A 24,582-nucleotide genomic window follows, 5' to 3' on the forward strand; every position below is an offset into this window, starting at 1 on the left:
CCTCAGTTCTTGTGTTGCTGCTTTAAGATAGTGCCCCATCTGTTCTTTAAGTTTTAAAAATTAAAAAAATAATCGTTTCTCTTATGTATAACATTCCTCAGTGAGTCTTTGTGGTTAAAATGTGGTTTCCCTTATATGCTATCTGTTTCGTAAGTCTCAATCTGGTTTCAAAAAGGCAATATGAGGATGTCATTTACAGGCACTCTGGTTTAATGATAACCTTTGTTTTTCCTTCTACGGGTTACTCAAGAGGATGAACATTTAACTTCCCTCTGAGTTGGGTTTTTTCCCTTTTTGACAAGAAATGATTCTTTTTATCCCTGTACGTGAGTGTATGTGTATTTTAATGTGATTTCTTGTTTGTGCTCATTCTTGACTGTGGTCAAACAGAAAAATATCCTGCTCAGCTGCTCTTTTGGAGGGAATGGCCAGAGGACCAGGGAGCTTTACACTAAAGTTGGATTTTTTTTTTCAGTTTAAATTTTTAGGCAAAGTATAATTTTTTGGAGGGGAAAAGGATAGTTATTTGCTGTTAATACAGACTTGCTTCATTTGAAGAAAACCATTTTTTCAAGTTTTTATTTTGAAAAAATTCAAAACAACAGCGAAGTTTCAAGAATAGTTCAATGAACAGCCGTAGACCCTCTACCGAGATTCATCGGTGTTTGTATTTTGCCATATTTGCTTTATCTCTCTCTCTCTCATTAACTTTCCAACCATAACACAATGATCAAATTTAGGAAATTTAATGTTGATACGATGCTATTATCTAATATATAATTCATATTCAAATTTTGCCAGTTTCAGTAAGTGGCCTTTTTAAGGAAAAAAAATTTTTTCCTGTGATCTAGGAACCAATCCAAGATCACACCTTGCATTTCCTTGTTATGTCTCATTAGCCTTCTTTAATCTGCAAAGTTCCTTATTTCATGAGATTAACATTTTGGAAGAATGTATCTCAATCTGGGTTTGTCTTACTGTTTCCTCATGGTTTGATTCAAGTTCTGCATTTTTGGGAGAAATACGGCATAGGTGATGTGATGTTCTTCTCAGGGCAGGAGGTACATGATGTTGGCTTGTCCTGTTGTTCATAATGAACAGTTTGATCACCTGATTAAGGTAGGTGCGGTAGGCCAAAAATTGACCTCCAAAAGATATCCACCTCAAATCCTTAGAACCTGTGAATATGAACTTTACTTGGAAAAAGGGTCTTTGCAGATGTGATTAAGTTAAGGATCTTAAAATGAGATAATCATGGGTTATCTGGATGGGCCTAAATGCCATCAAAAGAGACGAGTGAATACTCCCTTTGAGCCCTTAGAGTGAGCGGGCCCTTACCAGTACCTTGATTTTGGACTTCTGGCTTTTAGTACTGTGAGAGAATCGATTTCTGTAGTTGTAAGCTATCAAGTTTGTGGTAATTTGTTACAGCATGCACAGAAAATGAATACAGGGGCATCCATCAGTTTAGGGAATTTCAGTAGTATTACAACTGAACTTAGAAAATGAAGTTTTACCTGAGGGTGATTGATTATTCACTTAACAAAAAGTTTTCTGTACATTTAATGTAGTTATAAGTTGTATGTAGGTGTGTGGGAAATAACGTTAGGCTGAATTATACTGGTAATTTTCAGTTGAGAGAGTAGTTTAATATATTTAAATGTACTTAAAAGTGAAAAACCAGAGTCATTTTCCTAATGAATGAGTCACATATAGTTGGGGAGTAACTGTTGTCACAGTGATTATGTTAATTAAACAACTGGGAGGTAATGCAAATGGAGCAAGCCACTCTATACCCATTTATGTTAAAGGAGGCCAAAGAGGCATGACTGTGAAGTGCAGGATGGGAACTGTAAATTCGTTCTTCATCTTTATCTCACGAACTTTACTGTGGGTTTTCATATTATTTTAAAGAAGGACTATGATTACTCAAAATAGTTTCTGCCTTTCCTCAAGTATGTCCTAGTTCAAGAAGAATAAGCCACACACGTCTTTCTTACTCAGAATAAAATGTCACAGTATTCATGGTGGAAAATTGGATACCACAATTAGATTAAAAGGGTTTGTTCACCAGATAGTTATTTAGCACTTACTGTATGTCAAGTAGCCAGCGATGTGCAATGTGTGAAATAAAGTGCTTCCCATTTTTGAGCTTAGATTTTAGTGAAGGGAGTCAGACAATAAATTAACAAGTAATATATAGAATTTCAGATGGAAATAAATAGTATAAAAAGATATTTCAAGGGGGCATATCGAGTGCCTGGGAGGATGGGGAGTGCTAGTTGTTCATATAGTGGCGTGAGAGAAGGCTTCAAATTTGAGCAGAGCTCTTAAACAACCAGTGAGTCAAAGAAGAAATCACAAGGGAAATTAGAAAATACTTTGAGAGGAATGAAAACAAAAGAACAACATACCAAAACTTATGGGATGAAGCAGAAGCAGTGCTCATAGGGAGATTTATAGCTGTAGATGGCTACATTAGAAAAGAAAAAAGATCTCAAATCAATAACCTAACTTTACACTTCAAGGAATTAGAAAAAGAAGAGTAAACTTAACCTAAAGCTAGCAAAAGGAAGGAAATAATAAAGATTAGAACAGAGATAAATGAGATAGAGAATAGAAAAATAATACAGAGAATCAATGAAACCAAAAGTTGGTTTTTTAAAAAATCAGTAAGATTGACAACGTTTTACCTATACTGACTAAGAAAAAAAGAAATAAGGCACAAATAACTAAAATCAGAAATGAAAGTTAGGGACATTTCTACTGACCTTACAGAAATAAGAAGGATTATAAGACAATACAATGAACAATTGTATTTCCAATAAATTAGATAACCTAGAGGAAACAAACAAATTACTGACTCAAAAAGGAATAGAAAATTTAAACAGACCTGTAATAAGTAAAGAGATGGAGTCAGTAATCAAAAGCTTTTCAGCAAGGACAGTCCAGAGGGAGGGGCTTCACTGGTGAGTCTACCAAACATTTCAAAAAGAGTTAACATCAGTCCTTCTCAAACTCTTCAAAAAAATTGGAGAGGAGGTAACGTTTCCTAGCTCATTCTATGAGGCCAGCGTCACCTTGATACCAAAGCTAGACAAAGACACCACAAGAACAGAAAACTACAGGCCAGTATCCCTTATAGATATAGATGCAGGAATTCTCAGCAAAATACTAGCAAACCAAGTCCAATAGCATATTAAAAGTATTATACACCGTTAGTAAGTAAGTGGAATTTATCCCAGGAATGTAAGGGTGGTTCAGCATAAGAAGAAATAGTCAATGTAATATACCACATTAGAATGAAGGGAAAAAAAACACATGGTGGTCTCAATTGATGCAGAAAAAGCATTGACGAAATTCAACACCCTTTTACGATAAACAAACACTCAGCAAACTAGGAACAGAAGGGAACTTCCTATATGTGATGAAGACATTCATGAAGAACCTACAGCCAACACCATACTCAATGGTGAAATACTGAAGGCCTTTCTCCTACCATCAAGAACAAGACAGAGATGCTCACTTTCACCACTGCTATTCCCCATTGTACCGAAAGTTTGATCCAGAGAAGTTAGGCAAGAAAAAGAAATGAAAGGCATCTGAATTGGAAAAGAAGAAACAAATTTGAGCAGATATGTGAGTGAAGTGACAAAAACTTCATTTGCTTGCTCCAGGAATTTCACAGGGTTGCAATAACTTGTGAGTTAAGATTAAATAAGAAACCCACATCCTGATTTATATTGAACAGTATTCCTCAAATTAAGTAAGCATAGGAATGTTTTCAGTTATTGTCAGGGGTTAATTTGTTAAAGCTTAGTAAATGTTCTTCACATTTTGCTGTGAAACCTATTATTCCCACAGTTGTTTAGTCTTAATCTTAAAGTTAAATGAATCCAGTGGCTGCCATCATTCTTCTGTGATAGTTTTTCTGTTCATTTCTTCTTGGCTGAAATTCGTCTTTCTTTGAAAAGAGTTTTTGGAGAAATGTAGTTCTTAATTTCTTGCATAATCAAAAATGTGTATATTACTGTTCTACTTGATACTGGAATAAGATTTTGACATACAATTTTTCATCAAGTCTCCTTTCCCTGAGGATTTTCTAACCTTTGCTCTATCTAGTAGCATCGTATGTTGTTATGGTGAAGAGTGAAGCCAGCCTAATTTTTTCCGCTATGTAGATGAATTGAGCTTTTTGCCTGAATGGCTAAAAGACTCCTTATCTTTGATGCCCAGTAATTCCATTAGGATATGTCATCATATTGATTATTCTGTGTCAGTTCACCTAAGATGTGGTAGGACTTTGGATTCTAGGTCAAGAAGTTTTATGAAGATTTTTAAAAAGTTGTATTGCTAAATTTATTCAAAAAAATAACTTAGGTATCGTTTATATAATATATGACTGAAAAAGAATGGAGTGGTTTTAAACAAATTTAAAAAAAATGTTTATTTCCTATTTGGATAATTGTAATACTATTTTATCATTCTTAGGAAAAATAAATTAATGGAAAAATTATTCTTTTATGCTATTGTGGGTAGCACAATAAAAGTATGAAATGTGAATTTTTATACTAATTTTCTATAAATTTGGCCAAATAACTTCAAAATGTTGATTTCTTTTCTTACTTTTAAACCTTTTGTCTTTTAGGTGGAGTCCAAACAGTGTATCAGCTGAGTCATGACATTGATTTTGGTCGTTTCCAAACACTAGTGGAATGTTTTACCAGCACCTTTGAAGAAGTGAAAATATTAGCATTTGATCTTCTAATGAAGTTACCAAAAACAGTTGTACAATTTCAGGTATTTGGACTTTTCCTATGTAAATGTAAATGTGATGCGTGCATGAAAACTTTCTATTTTAGCGGCAGGCAAAGCAGTCTATGGGTTGTCCATGCTCTTTGCATCTGCCTTCTTACATCTTCTGACTGTTTCAGTTGTCGTCAATACCTCTCCTGCTGCAGGCTGGTGGATGGAGGAGGTCGGGATGGATGGGGGGGAAGGAGGAAATATTATAAGAGAAAACAAAGCTGAGATTGGTGAGCTTTGCTTTTTTGATTGTTTTGATGAAAAGGGAGGTGTAGGAGGCAGTAGGTTTTATCGTTTACAAGATTATTGGTAGATTTTAGTTAACTGTGGTCTCCTCAGTTCCCTTGGACATGTTAATGTTCGATCAAAACACATCATTTACAGTATCACTTACAGTAACTTGAGTTTTTGAGATAATCTCCCTGATAGTAGACTGGGAAGCTGAGTGTAAGTGAGGTAGAGAACACATTTCTGATTTTCCAACAAGCAATAGCTAAACTGAGACTGAAACTCAGAGTCCTTGAGGTTAATAACACTTGTCTCTAGGCTTTCTTCCCCATCCCCAGCCCCCACTCTCTTCCTGACAACTTGCACTTCCTTCCTTAGGATGGGAACCAAAGACGGGCTCAGGGGTGAGGGTACAACATGGAGATGGGTCTGCAGGGGACCCCCTAACCCAGGCGCTCAGCTGTATCCTTGAGGCTTATTCTGAGGCTGTGAGATCACCGGCTGAAGAGCTTTGCTCTGGCTTTCTCTTAGAGCTGTACAGAGGTCAAGGGCACCTATGGGCCTGCAGCGGAGCCATGGTCTAGTCTCTGGCTATTAGGCTCTTTGTAGGGCGTGACAGCTTGTAGATGCAGTGGCATTCTGTAGGACCACATGTCAGAGAGCACAGGTGTCTGTTTCTGTGGCTTCCAGATGGCATTGCAGTATTTCAGAGTATCTTTTCTAACTTGGGTCTGTATTGTAAGTTGCTCTCCAGTGCCCACCTATCCCTGTGGTCTTTCAGGTTCCCTGGTGAGCAGAAGCTTCTTTGGTGCTTAGGCTTCTAATTTTTGTACCATGTAGTTTTTAAAGCAGATGCTTTCTCTTCCTCTATTTCCTTTCTTCTCTCCCACACACCCCTCCCACTTGCCTCTTACCGTTCATCGCACTGTAGCCTTGTATCATATGTATAACTATGCCTCATTCCTGGCAAATATTTTGAGAGTATCTGGGGTGGGTAAGGTCTATGATAGCACCTATATGAAAGACCTGCTCCTTACTTAACCTGTGAAGGGCCCTAGAGGGCCTCTGTATCTCTAATTTGGTAAACGTGTGCTTTGGTTTATAGCCATTAATTGTAGAATTCAGCAGACTTAGTAGCACATATGGCTTGCTATAGGATTTTGGTGGTTATACTATCTGATCTGGCTTGCATATTAGTAAATGATCATAGGAATAGGCATTCAAGATTTTAAAATATTAATTACATATTTCCAAAGTCTTTCTTTGGGCATACTTTATATAATATATAATTAATTTTTTTATTATGGTTAACTGTAAAGCATTTTTTGATTGATAACCTAAAGACTCTATACACACATATATATTTTTTTTACGTTCAATGGTAGTTATTTTTTTAATTGAGTTAATGATAGGTTACAATCTTGTGAAATTTCAGTTGTACATTAATGTTTGTCATTCGTGTTGTAGGTGCACCACTTCACCCTTTGTGCCCACCCCCCAGCCCATCTTTCCCCTGGTAGCCGCTAATCTGTTCTATACACATATTTTTGATGGCATATCTTTCTAATATATGATTTTACTACTCACCTACTCTCTTGCCCTTCTTTCTCATGGAGCTGCATATCCAAGGTCTTTATATTATGTTTTGATTGACCTCAGATGATAGAACAAAGATATTTTAGACTCCAAAGGCTATTGATTATGTTTCTTACTAGTTCCTTAGGTAAGCAATTCAGGGACTTAACGGTCAGTTACAAAAAATGACTTAATTGCTTAATTGGTTCTTTCTAATATTTATTTAGATTTGATCTTTTCTCTACTATCTTTAAGTTTTTTAGGTCATAGAAAATTAAACATATCAAACAGCAAAGAATTTAAATTGAAATAAACTGCTATTTGAATTAGTATGTTTGATATCTATTATTTGAAATTGTAAGACATTAAACATTGGTGTACCTATAATCAAATTCAAAATTAAATTTATAATGATTTCCCTTACATTAGACAGTTATGGAATAATCCTAGTAGAATCAATATTATTGAGCAACAAAACCCTGAGTTCCATTGTGGTGAATGAGCAACTTGTTAACTGTAGAGTTGAGACTAAGACCTGTGTCTCCTACCCTCAGCCCACTGCTGTCCGTGTGTATAACGGTGAACTGTCCCTCGTTCTCGCTTCTTTGGGACAGGCTATGTGAGTGGATGTTTGTGTGAGATATAGGTGTGGGAGCTCTGATTCGGAATTTCCGAGGCTGATCTGATCACTTTATTTTCCATGCGTGTACGTGGAGCTTCGGCAGGAATAGCCTGGTGGATTTGTATTTTTGTATGGATTTGTATTTTTCTCTGTTGAACTAGCTCTGTGGAAAGGGGGAAGGAAGGGCAGGAGTATGATGCCCAGGCAAAGCAAACCTTGACATACAAAAGAACTCTGGTCTCTGTGGAAATAATGAAGATGATCTGGCTATGGTCGTAGCAGAATTTCTACAGGAAAAAGTATAGTTTTTGCTGAAGAAAGACGTACTTTTAAAAAGAAGCTTTATCAATGTTGAATTTTCCAACTGAAATTATTTTCAAGACTCTCATCACTAGAACTGATTAGTAATAATCATTAATTACTGTAATAAAAGCTCTAACCTATATTCAGGGAGAAAGGGAAATGAATTAATGTTCATATTGAGTTACAGTTATATGGCAGGCTCTCTTTTTAAATATATGCTGTTCCTTCAAATTAAAGAAATGTTTCAGTGACAGTTACTGGGTCTGTGCTTTATTCCAGGATTCAGAGAAACTCCAAGGCTTATTCCAGGCAGCACTGGAGCTCAGCACAAGCACCAAACCATATGACTGTGTAACAGCTTCCTACATGCTGAACTTGTTAATCTGGCAGAATGCTCTCCCGTCATCTCTTTCCGCGTACGTAAAAACTCAGCAAGTTGCATGTGAAGATGGAGATAAGTCTGCTGCTTGGGTGGAAAGGAACACATTAATGGGTTTGTAATGACTTTTTGCTCTTATTTATCAAAACCAATATCTTACTCTCTCACTGTTCATTTGATTAGAATATCAACTGGTTAAACATTTACTTTGTGGTTTTTTATTTAAGAGATTACCAGCATAGTAGTTTACCGGCATATAGGAATACCCTGAGTTTCTCTTTTAAGCAAAGAAATGATTTACTCAGCTATAACACTTGTTTCTAAAGGGAAGATTCATGTTAAATAAGTAGATATACAACTGTACATTAATAAAGCCCTTGCTCAAATAAGACCTCTTTCTTTACTAACAATGTACTTCTTTTTCCCGCAGAAATTTTACTGTGACTATAGCCAGATCATCTTTGTTTTTTCTATACAGAGCGTAGTTTCTTTGTTGGGGTTTATGTTTTAACTGGCTGTCATACTCCTGCCTTTTACTCTTCCCATACAGCCAGTTCCAAAACCTAGGGTCTGAGTTGGTTTAGATCTAGTGATTTTCAACAAACATTTGTTGGGGATTTTATGCCAGTAAATCTTCATTTTGGAACTGCACTGTAATTAAGGACAGATAAGGATTTTTATTTTAAAAAAAGAGGTCAGATGTAGAAAGAGATATAGAAAATTATTCTCTGCAAGGTGGTAGAAAAAGCCACGAAAAAAACTAGTAATGGAGGAAAGTTAGGAGGCCATGAGTAGTTCTGGTGGGAATGTCGCCATAGATCTGGGAATAGAGAGATGACAGCACCAGGGAAGATGACACTTGCCCACTCTAATCACTTCAGGGCCCGGTTCAACAGGAACCCTGACAGGATGATAGGAAGAGGTCTGCAACTGGGGTGAACTGGGAGTTCCTGCTTCCTGTAAAGGCTTTCAAATTCAAAGACATTTTAAAACTTTATGAAATACTTCAAACATACAAAGAATATTTAAGTATAGATAGGATTCAAATAGTACTAATATAGAAATTTCACAAGTTTAGTTCCCAAGCTAGGTGAGAACACCCAGCTTAAGAAGTACGATAGCACCCATACCTTTGAAGCCTCTCCTTTATCCCAGCTCTCCCCACCTGCCATATGCTTACTGTTGTGTGTTTTATATTAATCTTTCATCTTGTTTTTACCATGATTTTAACCACTTGTGTGTATATCATTAAACAATATATTATTTACTTTTACATGATTTTGAATTTTATGTAAATAGTACTATATGTATTATACAAATTTACTACAGTTTATTAATGCATTCTCCTATTGATGGACCTCTTTTTTTCTAAATAAATAATGCCAATGTGAACATTCTTATAAAAATCTTCTAATAGACATGTCTGAGAGTTTATGGTAAACAAAAAAGTAGAATCACCTAGTCATAAAGTATGTGCATCTTCAGCTTTACTAGATGATGCCAAATGGGTTATCAGATTACATTCTCACCAATAAATTATGAGAATCACCATAACTGGGTATTATCAGACTTTAAAATTTTCCTGAATATAAAATGGCATCTCACTGTGGTTTCATCTTGCATTTTTCTGATTGTTAGTGTAATTGAGCACCCTTTTACCTGTGTAGAAGCTCTTCACTTTCCCCTTTTCGTGAAGTGCCTGTTTGTGTCCTTTGTTCAATTTTCTCTGGGGTTGCCTTTTCCTATTGCTTTTTAGGAATTCTTTATATATTCTAAATACTAATAATTTACTGGTTATACCAGTAAATTCTAAAATTTAAAATATAACCCTCTCCATCTTAGTGGTGAGGGGAGATATCTACTGTGCTGGAATAACAGGATATTCACATGCAAAAGAATGAACTTGGACCTGCTACCTCATACCATATACAAAAGTTAGCTAAAATAGTTCAAAGGCCTGCATGCAAGAGCTAAAATGATAAAACTTGTAGAAGAAAATAGGGGTGCAGATCTTTGTGATCTTGGGTTAGGTAATGGTTTCTTAGATGTGACACCCAAAGGACAAGTAACAAAGAATAAAGAGATAAATTGGACTTCATCAAAATTTGAAACTTTTGTGTGTCAAGGACACCATCAAGAAAGTGAAAATACAACCTGCAGAATGGGAAAAATATTTGCAAATCCTTTATCTGACAAGGGACTTGTAGCTAGAATATGTAAAGAACTTTTACAACTCACTAATAAAGTGTTGTGAGCAAATTGAAAAATGGACAATGAATCTGAATGGATATTTCTCAAAAAAGATTAATATGAACAAGTACATGAAAAGATGATCAGTATCATTAGCCATTAGCAAGCACTTCACACCCAGTAGGATGGCCCTGATCAGATAGTAACAAATGTTGATGAGGATGTGGAGAAAGGGGATCCCTCATACACTGCTGGTGGGAATGTCAAATGATGCCGCCATTTGGAAAACAATCTGGGATTTGCTCGAAAGGTTAAACATAGAGTTACCATATGACTCCACTGTTCCACCCTTAGGCATTGTCTTAGTCAGCTCAGGCTGCTCTAACAAGGTACCATAGTCTGGATGGCTTAAACGACAGACATTTATTTCTCACAGTTCTAGAGGCTGGGAAGTTCAAGCTTTGGTTCCTGGTGAGGATCCTCTTCCTGCCTTGCAGGCAGCAGCCTTCTTGCTCTGTGCTCACACAGAAAAGAAAGCAAGCTCTGGTCTCTCTTCTTGTAAGGACACTAATTCCATCACTGGGGTCCCACCCTCATCACTTCATCTAAATCTAATTACTTCCTAAGGGTGCCTCCAAATAGCATCACGTTTTGGGTTAGGGCTTCAACGTGAATTTGAGGGAGGTACAAACATTCAGTCCATCATGAGCGGATACTTAAGAGAAATGAAAACTTATCCAAATAAGAACTTGTGCGTGAATGTTCACAGCAGCATTGTTCATAGTAGCCAAAACGTGGAAAGAACTCACATGCTTATCAACTGATAGGTAAACAAAATATGACACATCCTTGCAATGGACTATTATTCAGCCGTAAAAAGGAATGAAATATTGATACATACTATAACATGGATGAACTTTGAAAAGATCGTGCTAAGTGAAAGAAGCCACATATTGTACAATTCCATTTAGATGATATGTCCAGAATAGGCAAATGTGTAGAGAAAGAAAATAGATTAAGTGGTTTCCTAGGCCTGGGGAAGGTGAGAGGTGCAGGAAGGGGAGTGACTGATAATGGGTGCGGGTTTTTTGAGGGGTGACAGTGAATGTGTTCTAAAATTCGTGGTTATGATTGCACATATCTTTGAATATACTAAAACCATTGATTTGTACATGTAAAATATATGTTATATGGTATGTGAATTATGTCTTAGTAAAGCCATTATTAAAAAAAATAAAAACACATCTGCTGTCCAGGTAGCACATAGTACACAGGCCTGGAGTCTGTTACCCCACCTAGAGGGTGTCTAGGAAGAATGATTATCAGAGTGACTGCTGTAAATGGATCCAGGAAGTCAGGGAAAGATACTCAGTTCCATCTTAACTGGAAATGGATAACAGGCTGGATAACCTTGCAAGATCTCTTTTTTTTAATTCAAAATCTTTAGTATAAAGTTCATTTGAGTTGGGTGTTTTCGTGGGAACTGTTTTGCTGTTCACAAATTTGTAAATGTTTTTAAACTGTCATTACTTTGGTTTTTTGTTTGCTTTTTCTAGTTATCAAGTGCTTGCTGGAAAATCTAGAGGAAGAAGTATCTCAGGCTGAAAATTCTCTGCTCCAGGCGGCGGCATCGTTTCCAATGTATGGGCGAGTGCACTGTATAACAGCAGCTTTGCAGAAGTTATCTCTAAAGTAAGAGTATCTCCAGCTCTCTCCTGCATACTCGTTTCTGAGCTTTAAATTCTTACTGGAATGTGTCCTGGGAAAGGATGTGTACGTTCCTGGGAAAGGAATGTAGTTTATTGCCTTCAAGATATTTAAAAAGTAGGTTAGAAAATGTACATATATACATATTTTTATGTCTCAAACATTTCACAGTTTGCACAATTTTGAAACCTAAATTCTTTCAACTCCTTTTTATCTATTAATTTGCATTTAAAATTTTTGATTTTTGCTCTTAGCATAAATTTCCTTGATGTCCTTGCAGCAGCCTGCAGTTGGTGAGTGAGTGGAGAGCTGTGGTGGAGAAACTCCTTCTGATGTCGTACAGGCTTTCCGCCGTTGTGTCTCCAGTCATTCAGAGCTCTTCCCCAGAAGGCCTTATTCCAATGGACACGGATTCAGGTCGGCAGAGGAAAACAGCTCAAATTAGTATATTTTTCTCTCTTTTTTTACCCCCGATCATTTCTTCGGAGAGATATAAAAGTTAAAAAGGGAAGAAAAGAAATGATTATTATTATTAGTGATATTTATGGCTTTTAAGTAATATTTTTAACTATTACAAAATAACCTAAATAAATAAATAACCGGGTGATGAGCAAGGTACTTCCTCCCTGGGGTAAATTGGGTTTTATAATATTGTCATTTCAGAACGCAACTACCAGGTAATTGCTGGCACTGGAAGAGCAGGAAATATAAATTAAAGAGGTGGGCAGTACATGGGGTTCAGTCAAAGAAGGCAACTTGTTAGGAATCTGGAATGGGCGAAGACCATTTGAAGTACAAAGACTGTTTAATTAAAAAAAAAAAAAATAGCATGTCCCAAATTGAACTCATGAAGTTGTATCTACCTTTTCCATCCCAACTCCTGTGTCTTTGCAAATGGCCCCACCAAAGATCTATTCCCACAAATCAGGAGCCTAGGGCTGCTGACCTTTCCTTTGCTCCTTATATCTAGCCTGTCTCCACATTCTTTCGCTGTTAGCCCTGAAATGTCTTTCAAAGGTCTTTTCTTTTTATCTGCATCTTCTTCCCTTACTCCAGACTTTTATCTTCTCTTGTTTGTACTACTCCAGGAGCCTCCCAACTGGTTTCCCTACGTCTGCCCTTATCTCTTTCCATTTCCTTCTTGCTACATCCAAAGTAATCTTTTCTAATCATGTAATTCATCATGTTACACATAATCTTTACTTGACCCTTGTGCCCTGCCCTACTCCCATCCCCTCCTATGTAAAATACTGTAGTCCCCTCAGACCAGGTCCTATATAATAGTTTGGCTCTTGCTGCCTCACCAGTCTTGTCTCTTACCACTCTCCCATTCCCAACGAATTCTCTTTCATGGAACTGTTGCAATTTAACAGGGATCTTGTCTACATATTTTCCTCCTTTGTTCTTAGCACAGTGCTTTGTAGAAGTAGGTACACAATAAATATTTGTTATAATGAGCACGTCAATGAATGAACAATTCCTGGAAGGATAGGAACCAAACTCAGTACCTGGGCTGCCCTTGGTGGCGTTATACCTGTGCTGCAATAGGCCAGAAGGGATTGGCTGTTAAAGGTATGTACTAACATGACTGTTCCTTAGAAAGCCTAGAAAATCATAAAGGAAATTTACATTTGGTGTTGAAATAAAGCTTGTCAATGCATTTTGGAGTGCAAATGAGAGGCTTGTATTAAAAACACATTGAGTGTATCATAAACACACGCTGGATCATACAATGCAATACCTTGGGCTGGTAATTAAAGTAACCTGGAGTGGTATGTTTTGCATAGAAAATGTTAAATTTTGTTCTTTACTAAAAATGAGTTGGAAGATTGGTGATGGTTCATGATAGTAAGACACATTTGTTTGTTTATTTTGACTGATGGTCTAAATACCAAAATTTGATGCTTTAGTTTTCCTGCTTAAACACTGGATGGGAATAAGGAACATCCAATCTTACTGTTACTGTTTGGATCAGGCAAGTACCAGTATATTTGAGATGAGAAATCTTGCATATTTCTCACCTGTTGTGGGTAGGGCCTGCAGAATATCCTAGAATTCTGTATGTTATTGAAGTTCTAAAATATCTGTCAGTCTCAAAAACTGTCTGTGGCCCACACACTTTTCCTTAATTTTGCCTTTTCTTTTTTCCTTTGGTTGTCTCCATTTTTCCTGTTTCTTTCTCATATTATCTGCCATGCATTGTGAATTCCTTGAAAAAAATCTCTACCGAAAGCTATAAAAATGAATGGGTAGGGTTTTTAAAATTCTTTAAAATTCTGATCATCCCTCTTTTTTCTTAGTCTTTCCGTGATTTCTTTTTGGGCCTGTGTTGCTTTGTCGTGCCTGTCAAAAATTTGTTTTTTGGCAAAATTTCATGGAAGCCACACGTGAATATAAGATGTTGGTTAAATCATCATGATGGCAATTTGGGTCTTTGTATTTCCTAAATACCTAAAAGATAAGTGTTTATAACAGGTAAATAGTAAATACCTGTTCTTTGATTTGTTAATTGGTTTCAGATGATTACTTATTATTTTTCTTTAAAAATCTGAGCCTGGCTATCTTTGTATTACCTAGTCATCCATTCATTCCTTCACCCCATGTTACTGAACCTCTGTCATGAGCCAGTTTCTGTTTCTGTTCTAAGCACTGGCGACTCAGCAGTGAACAGACAGACAAAATGTTGCATTCATGAGCTTACATTTCCTAATCCAGTGAGTGCTTAGGGAATAAAAATCAAGTTTAATATAACACTATGACTGTAAATCATACTTAGAAAGCAGTATATTACATAATGCATTTTAAAGTCAAATATGGAGGCTTTATGATTTTCCTGGGCTTTATAAAAGATTGTTTTTGTTTTTGGGGTTTCTTTCATGTCTTTTTAACTCTTTACCTTCAACCTTGATAACTTATGTTGTAGGTAGGGAAACAACCTCATAAAACAAAATTTATTGAAGTTTATTGCTCTTCTTCGCGTGATTGAGCACCGTATTTGAGATTCCTGGACAACGGTAGGAAAGCAGTGTGGATGAGATGGCAGCCTTTGTCTTCGGGACAGTTTCTATTGCGTTTTTTTGTCCTGTCTTCAATCCATTTAAAATATTCGCCATATTTTAAAAGTATATTCAAATGTCATGAAGACCTTAAATAAATAATTTTCACATTATCCACCCTGTGAGTCCCTTCTAAATAGAGCTTATATCAAGTATTGAAAGTTACAAAATTTTGGAGAACAAATACCCCCAAGGGAAATCTGCACGTGATGTGGCACTGGGGCTTTATGTATTCTCATCTCTCTCCCTCAGAGTCAGCCAGCCGCTTACAGACGATTCTGAGTGAGATTCAGCCACGAGATAGTAATGATTACTTCAATCAAGCCAAAATATTGAAAGAACATGATAGCTTTGACTTGGAGGACTTGAATGCCAGCATGCCGAATATTGATACTGCTGCAGAAATCAAAGGTAGCATATATAAAATCAGTATTGTAATATTGTAATCAGTGTTTAAGTGACAAATAAAATGTTCTTTTTATTTGGTAAATCAGAGGCTGCAGACCTGGGCAGAACATTTCTAGAAAATAAAGTGTTTTTTGAGTTTATGAATGGTTTTGGGGAATGAGTTTACAAGACTTTGAGCAGAAAACAGTGTGCCCCAGCGCAGTATATAAGGTGCTACAGCAAAAGCTTTTGCGAGCTCAAACCTGTCTTGACAGCCCAGTGCTGAAAGTGATGCACAGTGAACTGGGGTTTGCGCAGCAGTGGCTTTTCTCAGCAGTGTGGTTCGTTGTGGTCTGCTGTGACAGTCCTTATAGTCAAGCAGCCTTTTAAAGGAAACAGTTGTATTACTCAGTAAAGTATGAGCAGCTCTGTTGTACCAAGCCTCCAGAATTTGAGTTCTTACTGCTTATTTTCTCATTAGTTATTTTATAATTTTCTATAATACTATGAAAAGTCATCAGAAGTTGTAATATATTAACGGTTTATTACACATTCTACATTCTCCACTAGATGGGGATATTGTCTTTTAAAAATTTCTTTGTGTTTTTTTAGTTACACAAAATAACATATAAATATATGCATTATTGTGTAATAGTTTCAAACAATACAGAGGTAAATATTAATTAAAAACAAATTAAAATCCCCCTGCATTTCCTCCCCCATCTCACTTCTTCTCTTTTGAGTGTATGTCCTTTTAGACCTAGTCTGTATACTTATATGGATGTACATTTATCCTTCTAGTTTAGTGGGCTTTTAAAACACTCAAATGGGGTTATGTTATAAATATTGTTTGTTAACTTGCCATTTAAATTTAATAGTTTGTCTTGGATTCTTTTTTTAAATGTGAGTACTAAAATATTCCTAAAACTAGAAAAAGAGAGTAAGGATAATTATAGCTTATTGGCCATGGAATTTAAATATATTTTGAAAGAGAATTTGTATTTCCCTTTGATTTTCAAAGTCTTACTCTACTCCTTTATTGATGTAACAGCCATCCTCACCAAAATAAATAATGAACTATATTTATTATAGTCATATTTTATGGATGACTGAGAGGCAGAGAGAGTTTGTTTCATTAATTTCCAAAGGTTAGACTTAAGTTTTGAAACTTAATTTTGAAACAATATTTTGTTTTATTTTTAAATTTATTTTGCAAATAGTATATTAAAAAAATACTTAGCATGATTCCTACTCATAGCACATGCTCAACAAATGTTCTTTTTTCCTGAATAAATATAACATGACAAATTGGTTTGTTCAAGCGGATTATTCTTGGGGAAAGTATGAATAAGCTTGTTCTAAGAAACCTGGGATATGAGTAATAAATGTCTCGTGTTGCAATAGTTTTGTTTTTTTTTTAAGGTAAAGAAGGAAAAACATGTGATGTAACTGCTCAGATGGTGCTGGTATGTTGTTGGAGAAGTATGAAGGAAGTGGCTTTACTTTTAGGCACACTGTGCCAGCTTCTGCCTCTGCAGTCTGTGCCAGCATCTCCTGATGGATTGTTGACAGTGGAGCAGGTAGGGTATAATTTCTGGTTAAAGCATAAATCACAAACTGGTATAATTTCTGGTCAAAGCATAAATCACAAACTTTTATTTATAACCCAACTTTAAAAAAAAGGAGTTTTGAATTTTTCTTGAATAAAATCCTACAAATGTTAACCGAAGAAAGTTCGCAGTAGTTTAGGAATCAGAGCTTGCAATACATTTCAGAACTATGGCATTTTAGGAAATATTTTTATTTTTCTAAGTTATATAAATAACAGTAGATTTTACTTCACTTTTAACTTTAATATTATCATTTTAATTTTTATTTCTCCATTTAACACACACAAACTTAAATTTTAAATTTAAATGAAATTATCTATTTAGTAATACTCTAACCTCTTAAATTTTGCCAAGAAATAAAAGTAATGTATTGCTTTATTATCAATCTCACTTTTCCCATTACATTGATAATAAAGTTGTAGTCACTTGAGTATTTTGGGCAGATTTTTATTTTAAGACCACAAAGTTAGTTCACCATCTGGGACTGTTCAAACGACTTCAGTGCAGTGTTTACAAGAAATTAGCTTACCACAAGCATTTCATTTGGAAATATTTTAGATTTATTAGATTTCTGTTTTAATTGATTCCCTCTTCCTTTTCATATGGTTTTGACAAATCCATTTCCCACCATTTTCCAGCAAAGATATATAACATGTACTTTCATTTTTAACCTTTTTCAAATAAAGATAATTTTACCCCTAGGGTGTTACGACATTTAAGAACAAAACAAATATTGTAGTATGCTAATGCTGATTATTTCTGTAATAACCATGTGACTTGTTCCATGGAAATAATGCTAATATTTTTATTCTCACACTCTCTGTGGCTTGTGTGCTTGCATCTGGATAACAGCTGGGCTTGTGATGTTGCAATGCCTTGGGATGGAGAACGGCAGAGGGAAACAGTACACTGCTGGCATCGTTATGTTCCTTATTCTCTTCCAAATCAAATAGGCGTTAGTGTCCTAGAGTTACTTGCAGTCATGCTGATGACTGGCTAGAGTGCCAATGCCAACATCTTTGCTGAGGAATCCAGCTATGATTAATGATTACTTCACTGATGTTCACCGTCTTACTAAGAAGTAAACATGTGCTAGAATCCCTTGACTTCTTAACTTTTCAAGGACAAGTTAAAACATTTAGTGTTTTGGGTTTGTTGGATAGTATTTAAAAAAAAAAAGTAAGGGAAACATATTTTGCTTTTACTGCAACTGAGCAAGACCTGAAAGCTTCCTATGAAAATCATTTTGCCTCGACACCATTTACATAGCACCCAAATCTTGTGAATTTAATTTACATGGGATAGCCATGTTAAAATTGGGAATTAATATAAAATAAAAGAGATGTTTGTAAAACAGCAGCAGTAGCAAAGAAAGGCTCTTAGAAACCAAAGAGCTCTCCAGTGACTGTGTGCTTGAATAAAAAATAGAATCCTGTTTTTCTATAAAATATTAGTTTCCATTCTAATGAGGTCCAGTCATTTTTCCATGTCGATGTTCACATGGTGACCTCACATATGTATGTTTGAGAAGAAATTAATGACTGAATAAGCGGTCAAGAGTGTATGTGATAGCAGTCTTCTGACCTTGAAACCCTGCCCTCTGTGGAGAACTTTGTTCTTGATCATGCTGACTTTAACTAAAGAAATGCATCAGTTTAGAAGCATTTAGTCAGTGAAAATCCAAAGTCATCAAGAGATTAGTGTTATTTGTATTACTAGAGGATTCCTGCTGTTAAACATAAAATTTTGCTCCGTGAAATTTCCTTAAACAAAAAATACTCCCATGTACTTAAAACTTTTGAGTTAAAAATATAAATTGACAGAAAAGAATGTAATTTACGTTGGGGTGGCTGGGCCATGCCTAGGGTACCCCTTCCTTCCAAGGGTGTGTTTGCCCTGGCAACACTAGGTCTGTGCACCTGCTGGCAAAACTACGAATGTAAGAGTCAACACCTTAGGTGAGGGTGACCACAACAGACCTGCAGAGACAGAGGCAGTGAAGTGACTTGTGGGCAGAATGCTGCCCGTTGTGGGCGAGAATTTGGAACTTGAATTTCTTATTCCCAAGAGGAATAATAACCGTGATCTGCTTTTCTCTCAATGGCTGAAAGAAGCTGTTCCATACAACCTAAAATACTGCTGTTCAGACTGATGCTTCTCTTCCTACCCACTCACCCTTCACTCTTGAGAAAGTATTAGGATTCTATTATAATTTGAAATTTGAGGTCTCAAATATAGAAGACAAGCAAGATTTTTTTCGTACCTCAGTTCCTTTAGGCTCATCCTGATTTTACAGCCCTTTGTTAGAGGGGTGACCACTTAAAATCTGCCTACATGAGTATAGTTTATAACAGGCCAGCAGGTAGGAAGATTACAATTTGGGAATTTTTATTGCTGTATAAGGAGAAGAACTGGTGCTTGTTTCTAATTCTGAATATTTAGTGCTATATTCACAAACTCTTAGAGCTGGAAGGATCACAGAGATGATATTATCCAGCTTTCTTGTACAAGGGGAAATTGAAGCCCTTGGATGTTACCTGGTTTGCCCAAGATCACAAAGCTGGTTTGTGGCAGCTCTGGGACAGGAACCCAATTCTTCTCCTTCCCAGCCTATGTTCTGACACGGCACAGTGCTGCCTTTGTTCTGAACTGCTCATTTAATTTTTCTTTAAATTTAATTTTCCCTATTTCCCATAATCAACCAAATTTTTGCAAGCAACAGGACAGTAAGGCAACTTGCTGCTGAACTTTTTAGCAAGTGATCCATTTCCCTGGATCATTTCTTGTGAACCAGTGTGTCCTGCGTGACTTCACCAAGAGGAAAATGTGTTCATTTAGAGGTACATCTGACTTTCCTCTGCGCTGTAATCACGTAATGAAAGGTTCTTTCATAATATCCTTGTAGAGGAGGCAGAGAGAAAACCAGCTTTGAGGGATGTAAGTCAAAACCCTGAAAGAGTGAGCAGTGCGTGCAACCTTATCTCACAGCTTCCTGACTGGTGTGTGTCTAGGTTTGAAGCTGGATGCTTTGCTGCTGTAGAATTTTGCTTGATTCACCATGTCGCTCCTCTTTCCGTGGTGCACTCAGTGCCTGTGGGTTTTTTTCAACCACTTCCTCCACCTGGACTATCAATTCGTATGTTTATGTATTTCCCTTAGTGTGCCTAAAAAGAAGCTTTTGGGTAGACTTCTTTATCTTCTTTCGCCTTCCTGGTAATTATTACCACAGAAATCATATGAATAAAAATAATTACCAACTATTATAAATTACCTATTTTTTGACTCCTACTTTAGATTCTGTTATAATTTTCATGATGTATATGGCTAACTGGGTTTATATGTTCCCTCAGTGTCTTTTGTTACTGTTTGAGATTTTCTGTAATGGACTATAAATGGGATGTACGTTCAGTACATTCATAAATCTTAAATTGCCTTTTGTATTTTCCTTTGCCAAAGTTTATTTTTTACAAATTATGAATAAGTACTTATTGAATTTTTTAAGCTGTGAAATGAAGTTGAGTGTGTAACCACATCATTTTGTCACCTATTTATTGACTGCCTTGCTACAAGGGTGTTGTGGGAACGTGAAGAAGTATAATGTGTGGTTTTCTGACCTCAGAGAGCTTAGAAATATAATAGGGGATAAAGACAGAACTTCATTTTAAAAAGTCAGACTAAAGAGCAGTAGTTAAAATGGCAGGTGATTAAGAATTTCTGGAAAGCAAAGAATAAACGTTCTGGTAAGAAGAAGTATAAATACCAGAAAACTTATCTTTATTGTTATTATTTAGGAAAACAATGTTTGGTCTTTGAAGAAATCCCGGGTGTTAGTAAGAAATCACTATAGTGGAGAATGGACAGTTTAAAACATTAATTTTCTTACTGTAGTGTAAACTTTTATAAACTGCTCCGTTTAACCAAAGTGGAATTAGAAACTCCTGTTAACATTCCTCAGGTTATAAGAACTCGCTGTGTCTTAAAGTTAAAATTTAAATTAAGGTTTATGGATTAAGTTTCACTACTTGATGATACAAAATAAAAACAAAAGTGGACACTTAGCAATATTGATTGCTCCTCTGTGCCGGGTACTCTGCTACATGCTTATATGCATGATCTCATTTATTTCTCAGAATAATCCTGTGAAGTAGGTTCTAGCTTTATGCCCATTTCACAGATGAGGGAACTGTTGCTTAATTCGCTTATATTAGTCAGGAGGCCGAGTAGGGTTCCTGAGCTCAGCCCTCTTGGCTCCAGAGTCTCAGATCTTAACCTACTCTTTGTAGAAACGTCCCACCTTGGGTTTATCTAATTTATAATGAATGGAATTAGCTTTGATTTTTCTACTGTATTTCTCTCTATTCTAAAGGACAAATAAAAAATTTATCTACATTTGTCCTTTGTCAGTTTCATGCTCTAGATGAGCTCCCCTAATTAGTCTGTTGGTGAATTCTAGATGCCTAGAGACATGGCATGTAGCTGTCTTCCCCTATGGAAATTTACACCCTGTAAATCCATAAGCATATTAATTTGTCTATAGAACTAGGTTTTATGAAAAGTTAGAACCAGCGTATGCTAAACTTAAAGAGACAATGACTAGAATTTAATTTTAAGAATAGAAATCAGTGCCTTTTTTTAATTGCATTTTTACCTTAATTCCCTTCAGAAAATCCTGAGATATATGTTATTTATTAAGAAAATATTTTTTAAAGACATCATCCCTGTTAAAAGGAAGCTTTTTGTGAACTTTAAATAGGAACTTAGTGGTATCTAATAGAAAGACAAATGAGTTAGATTCTCAGGGGACTTTTTCACTTTTTAAATTAAATTTAAAAATTCTTTTTCTGATTCAACTGTTGTCATTAATTTTCCAAGTCGTTTGGGTCAAATATGTTCCTTGTCGTCTGACTATCCAGTGGGAGGGTATCAGCACCGCCCCTTCTCCCTGTCCAGCTTCTCATAGACCATACTGCCCTGCTGACTCCTCCCACCCTTTCTAATGAGGTACATCCCATCTTTGCAAGCTTATCTTCCACAGTTTTCTGGCATGAAACCTCGAGGCCGTTCAGCCAGATCTGCTAACCCTCTCCTGTATGTTCTGTGTTCATTCATATAAAAAGACCCAGTAAAGTGGCAGGTAGCAGGTATTAATAAATGTTTATTCATTCATTCTAGTATTCCAGCCTCTTTTCCTGTTAATTATCCTCTTCCATGTGGTTCACCCAAGTATATCCTGTTTAAGGTCTGGACATGAAGCTTTTTCTAATCATTTATTTCAGTGCAGAAGGATCTTTCATTTCTTGGAGCTGTTAAGCTTCTAATGGGTACCACCTAGACTAGTGGTTTTCTCTGAGCCGATAGCCTCCTGAGGAGAGACATCTTGTTTTGTCCTTCCCTGTCAGCACGAGCACTGAACTGCTCAGCATTTGGTGGGTGCTGAAGAAATACTGTCTGATGAACAGACATTTTATACTCTCTTCAAAGGAAAAATTCATAATAAGCGTGGGTATTACCCAGCTGGGTTTGTTGGGAAATGAAATGCAAAATGGAATGAGGAAAAACTGTCTACCTCTCACTTATGTCTTAGAACCTCACTCTGTTTTCTGAGGCCAGGGTTACCTAGGATGGAGGTCCACTCTCGAGAAGACCATCCGTTAGTCACACTTCTCAAGTCTTTCATTTTATTATGTGCTTTTTGGGTTATGCCACTTTGAAAGGATTTAGGATAAAGGAAGCAAGGAAAATCTGATCTTTGGTTAAGAACTAGATTGTGAACTGTTGTAAGTCCAGAAGCGCTTTACCAGTAACCTTTATGTTTTCCTGAAGTATGTTTTAATATCTGTAACATTCTGAAAAAAAAAATTAAGGAATTTAGAGAGACCCCATCTCTGTGACTTCCTGTTTTTATATTCTGTGGCTTAAAATACTTTCTTGGAAATCTTCTTTTATGTCTCTAATAATAGAAATGATGGTCATAATAAGTTAGCTAACTGGTGTTTCTTCTGGTCCCCATTTTGTAGGATTATTGAGCTTTACATCTACCTTGTGAGTTAAGTTCAGATTTACGGCTTGATAATTCTGTTCAAAATATTCTCTGAAATTACTATATTGAACATAAAATGATAAGGCTTACCCTGACTTTGGTTTTTGACAAGTAGTAGTATGTCACCTTTAAAAAATATTAAAAATTAGGAGTATCATCAGATCTTTACCTGAAAACATTAACTGAAGAACGTGACATGTCACTCTTTGGGATATTAAAGTGTTAGAATTTTAAAAATTCTATTATATATTGCTTTTCTAGTTCTTCGTTGGTCTCATGTCTGATTCTTATTTCCCTAAATGTATCACTTGTCTCTCTAATCAGATATATTTGAGTATAGAGTAAAAACTACTTTTCTTCTATTTGGAAACCCAGACAGAGCTCATACTGAACTGAGCTGTATTATAGGTTACATGCCCGTTCTGAGCTTTTAGATTTATTAACTCATTTTAATACACAACCTATGAGGCAAATACTGTTATTATTCCCAGTTTATAGATGAGGAAACTCAGACACTTGCCCATGGTCACATGTTTACTCCTTGTATGATTTATCATCTCTAATGTGTGCAGAACACTAATCTAGTCACTGTGCTGAGCTGGAAGGTGTCTCTAGGTAAGCGATTCTGAGCTATCTTGGGTCAGCTTGCCTTTTCACCATACCCCATCATGATCTGCTGGAGAGACCTGGGTCAAGAGGTAGCCAGTTATAGCTAGGGTCCTGAGTTTTATACAAATTCTGGATTTTCTAAAGCCAGTAGACACTAAATCTTAATGGAGGAAAAATACAATCAGCCCAACCAATTTAACAGTTAATTCTGTGCAAACCTTCATCAGCAACTGTCAGTCATGTCTTCTTTAAAATAAATTGTCATATTTTTTATTTGTCTGACCTTGCATGGAGGAAGACACCATGTAGGAAAGCAGTTGGGTAGCATTTTGGAAAATCCCATGGTTCTGACTCAAAGTGAAGCTTGTCGATTTTTAGGAGGCCCTTTGCACTACATCTTGCATTGCTGTTAACATTTGTATATCTCTAAAAGGTAATTTTTGGGAGTTACTGTTTAGTAGTTTGGAGTTTCAGTTTGGGAAAATGAAAAAGTTTTGTAGATGGGTGGTGGTGATGGTTGCACAACAGTGTGAATGTACTGAATGCCATTGTACACTTAAAAATGGTAAAACTAGTAAATTTTATGTTATGTATATTTTAACCACAAGAGAAAAATTTTTATAAGAGGAAAAAAAGGTAATTATCTTACCTAGGTGTGTGAGGGTTGTCACCTTCTGTGATTTGCTGTTGGTGTTGAATGATATGAGATAACAAAGAGAACACAGTGAGGTTTCTAAAGCTGGCATAGGGAGGCAGTTCGAGTGTAGCAGTTAAAGATGGTCAGCTATGGAGCCAGACTGCCTAGGTTTGTGTATTGGCTCTACCACCTACTTGCTGTGTGACCTTGAATGAGTTACTTGGCCTTATATTCCCCATTGTAAAGTGGAGATAATAACAGTACTTATTTCATGGAATAATTGTAAGGATTAATTGTGATGTTATAAAAGTGCTTAAAATACCGCCTGTCACATAGTAGGTGCTAAATGGATGGACAGCTAGACCTGAGTTCTAAATGATATTACTGACATAAATACATCTGTAAATGTAAGCATAAATCGAACATTTGTTTC

The 24,582-nt window shown here is 36.2% G+C and overlaps 1 protein-coding gene across 6 annotated transcripts in view; it reads left to right on the top strand.

The window, feature by feature from the left end:
* THADA (THADA armadillo repeat containing) overlaps window positions 1-24,582 on the top strand; it is a 307,941-nt gene that overhangs the window by 27,572 nt on the left and 255,787 nt on the right. For 5 of the 6 annotated variants that reach the window (XM_070235533.1, XM_001498963.6, XM_070235534.1 and 2 more), the window contains 6 exons: window positions 4,649-4,800; window positions 7,814-8,027; window positions 11,660-11,795; window positions 12,091-12,227; window positions 15,119-15,277; window positions 16,676-16,833. In XM_070235533.1, coding sequence (XP_070091634.1) covers window positions 4,649-4,800; window positions 7,814-8,027; window positions 11,660-11,795; window positions 12,091-12,227; window positions 15,119-15,277; window positions 16,676-16,833 — 956 coding nt within the window. Of the gene's footprint in view, window positions 1-4,648; window positions 4,801-7,813; window positions 8,028-11,659; window positions 11,800-12,090; window positions 12,228-15,118; window positions 15,278-16,675; window positions 16,834-24,582 lie in introns of those variants that run through there. The other variant, XM_070235537.1, reaches the window with a different exon arrangement.

Source organism: Equus caballus, chromosome 15 (genome assembly GCF_041296265.1).
Source record: "Equus caballus isolate H_3958 breed thoroughbred chromosome 15, TB-T2T, whole genome shotgun sequence".
Classification (NCBI taxonomy): Eukaryota; Metazoa; Chordata; class Mammalia; order Perissodactyla; family Equidae; genus Equus; species Equus caballus.